This window comes from Colobus angolensis, unplaced genomic scaffold (genome assembly GCF_000951035.1).
Source record: "Colobus angolensis palliatus isolate OR3802 unplaced genomic scaffold, Cang.pa_1.0 Scaffold402, whole genome shotgun sequence".
In the NCBI taxonomy this organism is placed as follows: Eukaryota; Metazoa; Chordata; class Mammalia; order Primates; family Cercopithecidae; genus Colobus; species Colobus angolensis.
In genome coordinates, this window is record NW_012117400.1 from 699,334 (window position 1) to 704,181 (window position 4,848).

General features: G+C 61.5%; 2 protein-coding genes across 4 annotated transcripts in view; one reads left to right on the top strand and one right to left on the bottom strand.

The window, feature by feature from the left end:
• Positions 1-405: 405 nt before the first annotated feature.
• Positions 406-4,723, bottom strand: SSR4 (signal sequence receptor, delta). Of its 3 annotated transcripts, none has more exons than XM_011955873.1 (7): positions 4,570-4,723; positions 4,149-4,229; positions 2,365-2,483; positions 1,333-1,407; positions 1,049-1,138; positions 759-824; positions 406-569 (listed from the first exon to the last, which is right to left on the bottom strand). In XM_011955873.1, exons 1-7 carry the CDS (start codon positions 4,577-4,579, stop codon positions 465-467), a joined length of 546 nt encoding a protein of 181 aa, XP_011811263.1. In that variant the 5' UTR covers positions 4,580-4,723; the 3' UTR covers positions 406-464. The 3 variants fall into 3 exon arrangements, with proteins under 3 accessions (XP_011811263.1, XP_011811262.1, XP_011811265.1); XM_011955872.1 differs by lacking the exon at positions 4,570-4,723 and adding an exon at positions 4,318-4,455; XM_011955875.1 differs by lacking the exons at positions 1,333-1,407; positions 4,570-4,723 and having other exon boundaries at positions 4,149-4,263.
• The window catches only part of IDH3G (isocitrate dehydrogenase 3 (NAD+) gamma), an 11,502-nt gene continuing 11,033 nt past the window's right edge, over positions 4,380-4,848 (top strand). Inside the window, exon 1 of the mRNA XM_011955871.1 lies at positions 4,380-4,658. Coding sequence (XP_011811261.1) covers positions 4,578-4,658 — 81 coding nt within the window. The 5' untranslated portion in view covers positions 4,380-4,577. The remainder of the gene's footprint in view (positions 4,659-4,848) is intronic.

The window sequence follows — 4,848 nt, forward strand, 5'->3', positions numbered from 1 at the left end:
GGGGGCTGAGCCCAGACAGTTGCACACCGCATGGGCAGGGTGGGGGAACTTGCTGTGCCTGAGAGCAGCGCAGGGAAACTCCTCTGCGTGCAGATTGGGCCCGGGGCTTCCAACACAGGAGCTGTAATGGAGACCAGGCTGGCTGTCTCCCCATGGAGCCTGTGGGGCCACCTGGGGATGAGTTGGCCAAGCCCACTGCCCTCACCAGAACCAGGAGAGAGACACTGGGAAGGTGGACACAGGGTTCTGTGGGGACCAGGCAGAGGGCTTCATTGGGAGGAGGGAGGGGAGGTCTGGACCAAAGCCTGCCCCTTTCCCGCCTGGTGCCCCTGCTGGCCAGGCGGACAAGGGGACGCTGGACCCCCAGCTCTCCCGGTCGGGGGAAGGCACAATAATGCAAGCCGACAGCCTCAGGTCCTGTGATGTTTATTGAAGGCAGCAAGGGCAGGGCTGGGGTGCCGCCCTCAGGCCTGGATGTGGCTCTTTGCGCTGAAGGCCAGATAGTAGATCACAATACCAATCGCCGCAGCCAGCACCTCAGTGGACACCCAGGGCCCGTTCCAAGTGCCCTGAAAGAAAGGAGATCACAAGCCAGCTCAGGTGGGTCTAGGCAAGCAGAGCAGCCAGCGCTGGTCACCCTCCACCAGGGGAACCAACTGGCCAATCACGGCCCAGCAGCGGAGCTGGGGCTGTGGAGAGGATGAGAACCTTCACTCAGCCCAACAACCCCAAAAAGGAGGACGGACCAGGCCACTCACCCGATGGTCCACGCTGACTGTGAACAGGGGCGGGATGATGGAAATGTCCTCGTTATTCCTCTGAGCCTGCAAGGGAGGTGTCAGGGTCGGGGTGCCCAGCGTGCGGGGGTGGGAAGGGGAGGGGAAAGAGATAGGAACGCTGGCCAGAGCCCCAGAAAAGGAAAGGAGAGAAATGGGCGAGAGACACTGAGAAGGGGACAGGATCACAGAAAGGCCACCCAGCTCAGGACTCGCTGCCAGCGCCTCCCAACCCGGCCCAGGGGAGCCCAGTGGGCTGCAGGAGCCCTCACCTTCCTGAGGAGGCTGTAGGACTCCTCATCGAAGAATCTGACTTCATAGGTGCCTGCGTGGGCGCTCTTGTGGTCCAGGCTCCAGGACACCTGGGTTGGGTGTGTTGAGCAGGGTGTGGGCAGAGTAGACACGGAAGGGCCACCCTGCCCACCAGTGCCCACACCACAGCACTCCAGCAGCCAGAGCCCACAGCCCCTGGTCCTGGTTGACCGGCCACCCCTGGGGCTTCAGGTCATACCCGGGAGCAGGGAGCCCCCTGGCAAGGGAACCCCCGGCCCCTCACCTGATAGCGCCCCACGTCCTGGCCTCGGGTGACAGGGAATTGTTTTCCAGCGACGTCAGCATAGAGAGCCATGTTCTGGGTGGAGACAAAGGCAGGGTCACCTTCTGCCCTCTCTGGGTGTGGGCAGAGGAACCCTGTGCACTGCTCACACGGCCTGCAGATGGGTAGGCTAGGCCCAGTTGGGGGCTGCAGTGTCCCTGGCAGGAGGTTCCAGGTAACACTCACCAATCCTGTGACTGGCCCTCTGCATCGGTCTTCCCTATGGAGGCATAGGGCCAGATCCCCATGGTCGGACCTAACTGGACGCATAGGAACCCTGTTGACTGTGAGCAAGGGCGGGATGATCAAAAGGGCCGAGTGATTTTCCTGAGTCTACAAGGGAGGTGCTGGGGTCAGGGCTGCCCAGTGGGCTGCCCAAGGGGTGCTTTACCCTAAGAGGGCCATACCCCAAAAAAAGGCCCCATTTCCTTCTTTGGACTTTTGGGAACGTAGGTCAGGGACCAAGGCTCTTCAATCTTGAAGTTAAAACACCCGAAACCCTGTCTCTACCAAAAAATACAAAACTTAGCTGGGCATGGTGGTGAGCACCTGTCATCCCAGCTACTCGGGAGACTGAGGGGAGAATCTCTTGAACCCGGGAGGCGGAGGCTGCAATGAGCCAAGATCGTGCCAATGCACTCCAGCCGGGGCAACAGAGTGAGACCTTGTCTCAAAACAAACAAAAAACAAAAACAAAGACAAAACACCCACACAGACAAACTGGCCAATGGCAACCAGGGTGGGCTGCCCTTTCTCCCGGTTCAGATACTCATTCGGGAAACAGGTTGTGAGCCCAGTGTTACCTCGTATAGGCACAGCACACAAAGCAGGTGAGGAAGGTGACCTGTCAACACTGGTTCGGATCTGGCATCGCCGTGCCCCGATCTCTCCGGCACCCCAAGAGTTGGAATCTCTGTCGACACGGGTCCTCCATCAACTGGCAGGGAGGAGCACCCCCCACTTGCCCTCTTGCCTGAAACCCCACTGTCTCACCTGGACCCTGTTCTTGCATGTCAGGGAGATCTCCACAATAAAGACAGTCTCGGTGGAAATGACAGCGTCAGAAGTGGTGTAGTAGGAAGGGGTGATCTGGGGCTCCAGGCAGGCCTCAGCTGCAAGGAAGAGGGAGAGATGCTTGGGTAAGGCCAGCTCGAGTATCCCAGTCTGAGGGCAGGATGGCCGGGCCCTGCCTCACAACACGGATCAGCTGGGGACGCACGGGATCCTCCTGCCCCTTCCAGGTGGGATCCAGACAGATCCAAGTGCTCGGTCACAAATGCAGTGGTAAGGTAGGTGGGATGGCTGTGAAAGCAGACTGGAGAGGGGCAAGGCCGGCTTTCTGGAGGTGTGCAGGAAGAGCGAATGCGTGTGCTGGGGGCAGGTGGGCGCTGGATTCACTGGACAATACATGCCAACGCTTGGACCTATGACACGGAGGCCAGGGGGCCAGGCCAGCCTCAATTCAGGACCACAAACGGCCTGGACGAGTTACTGAAGGCATCCTCAGCAGAGACATCGGGGGTAGGGGCTGCAGGCAGGCAACGCACTGGGGCTTTCAAGATGAGAAAGGGTCTCTGCCCCCGGCCAGTTGACAGAAGGCTAAGACTGGCCCCAGCGTTTCCTGAGGAAGTAAACGGGAGAGGCTCTGGTTCCACAAGCACAACTTGTTAGCTGTGAGAGAAAGGACCCTGTCTTAGCCTTCTCCATAACCACAGAGGCCCACAGGAAAGATAGGCTGCCGCCTACATCAGAGGGTGTGAAACAAACGCTCCCCAAAATGGGAACGTTCTCAGTCACCAGCTGTCCAAATGTGATGCCCTGGCAGAATGACGGCTTCAGCAGAGGATGTCAGAGAAGGCTCTGGGTCTGGACCACAGGAGGCAGATCCCTAGGAACAGCGTGCAGGCCGTTCTCAGGGGCCAGATGCTACCAGCCCTTCTGTGTCCTGCCTAAGTTGGGCCTGCTTCCTGTGGCGCAGGGGAGCCCCCGAAGGGTTTTACGGCCAGGCTTGTCCTCTGGATAAGTCCCTGGCTATAACTCAGGGAATTCCTGAGGGGCAGACAAGAGGGTGCGGGCAGGGAAGCCAGTTAGGCTGGCAAAACGTTGCAGGCAGCAAGGCTACTGGCCTGAAGGACGGCAGAAAAGGGAACGTGCAGAAAGCCACCCTGTCCAGTCCTGGCCCCTGGGCCCGGGACTGGCTGCTGCAGCCACCTCCTAAACACACTCTGGAGCCTCAGACCCTCATGAACGCAAATCGACGGGACCCCTGGTCGGCTCTGCCGAAAACTCTGGTAAGGGTAAGGCAGGGCCCTCCGGAAAAGCCAGTCTTCGGCCTGGCACTCAAGGTCCTGCGCACCTTTGGCTCCCCATCTAACTCGCCCCGTTCTTGCTTCCTCTCCTCACTGAGGTCCCTTCCTAGCTCATGTGGCTCCTCCAGGCCCGCGATCGCTCAGCGCTACAGAGCTTCGTTCTGGTCCGACCCCGCAGGGAGCGGGAGCGCGGACATGTGTCACGTTCCGTGCTGGACCTGGGGGCCGGGCGCACGGTGGAGGCTCCGGGACTCCTCTTCGTATGGGCAGACAAGGAAAAGCCTGGCTGCCGGTAAATGTGCCCGAGGTGCTTTGGTCCCCGCGTCCCAAGGCCGCCTGCCTCTCGGAAGAAGGCCCGGCCCTCAGCGACGGACCCCGAAAGGCCAGACCCCCGCATCCCTCCTCCCCGCAACACCACGTGGGGTGGGTCAGAGGCTCGCCAGAAAGAAGCCCCGACTGGGCCGCTACCTGAGCAGCGGGAGAGGCTGGACAGCAGGAGCAGCGCCAGGGCGCCGAGATATGCCATCGCCGCCATCGCCTCTTCTCTGCCTAGAGGAAAAGAAAACGAGCTCCCATGAACACGAGGGGCAAACGAGGAAGAGCGACGCGTAAGTGACAGCGGCAGCCAATCGTGCACCAAAGGGCCGGGCCGGCATTGTGACGTCTCTGGCAGCACTGACGTGGCCCCTCCCCGAGCCAGGGGCCCAGCCGGTCGCGATCCCCCCTCAACATGGCGGCAGCGGCGCTCTAGGCGCCGGAAGGGGGCGTGGGAATCGGTGAGACCGCGCGCGTGCGCAGTACCGGGCCCGCGCAGGTCCCCGACACTTCGCACCCCGTCGAACCCTCGCGAGAGCGGTGTCTGCGTGTGAGGACGTGCGGAGGCTCTCACTTTCCGTCATGGCGCTGAAGGTAGCGACGGTCGCCGGCGGCGCTGCGAAGGCAGTGCTCAGGCCAGCCTTTCTCTGCCGTCCCTGGGAGGTGAGCAGGGAAAGGGCCACGGGACCGCGGCAGCGCTCGCGGGGAAGCGGTGTGGTAGCCGCTCCCGAAGCAGTCTGGAGTCCGATTGGCTAGGAGAGGGCTGCGCGCCGGGGTTGATTGGCCGCCTCCGCTGTCACTGAGAGGATTGGCCGAAGTTGGCCCTGGGCCGGCTCCCCCAGGGCGTCTGCAT

What these genes read in the sequence shown, in the direction of transcription:
- SSR4 (XM_011955872.1), bottom strand. An exon ending in CCTACAGCCTCCTCAGGAAG is followed by an intron (nt 825 to 1,048) that starts GTGAGGGCTCCT and finishes CCTCCCTTGCAG; the next exon opens with GCTCAGAGGAATAACGAGGA. An exon ending in CAGTCAGCGTGGACCATCGG is followed by an intron (nt 570 to 758) that starts GTGAGTGGCCTG and finishes CCTTTCTTTCAG; the next exon opens with GGCACTTGGAACGGGCCCTG.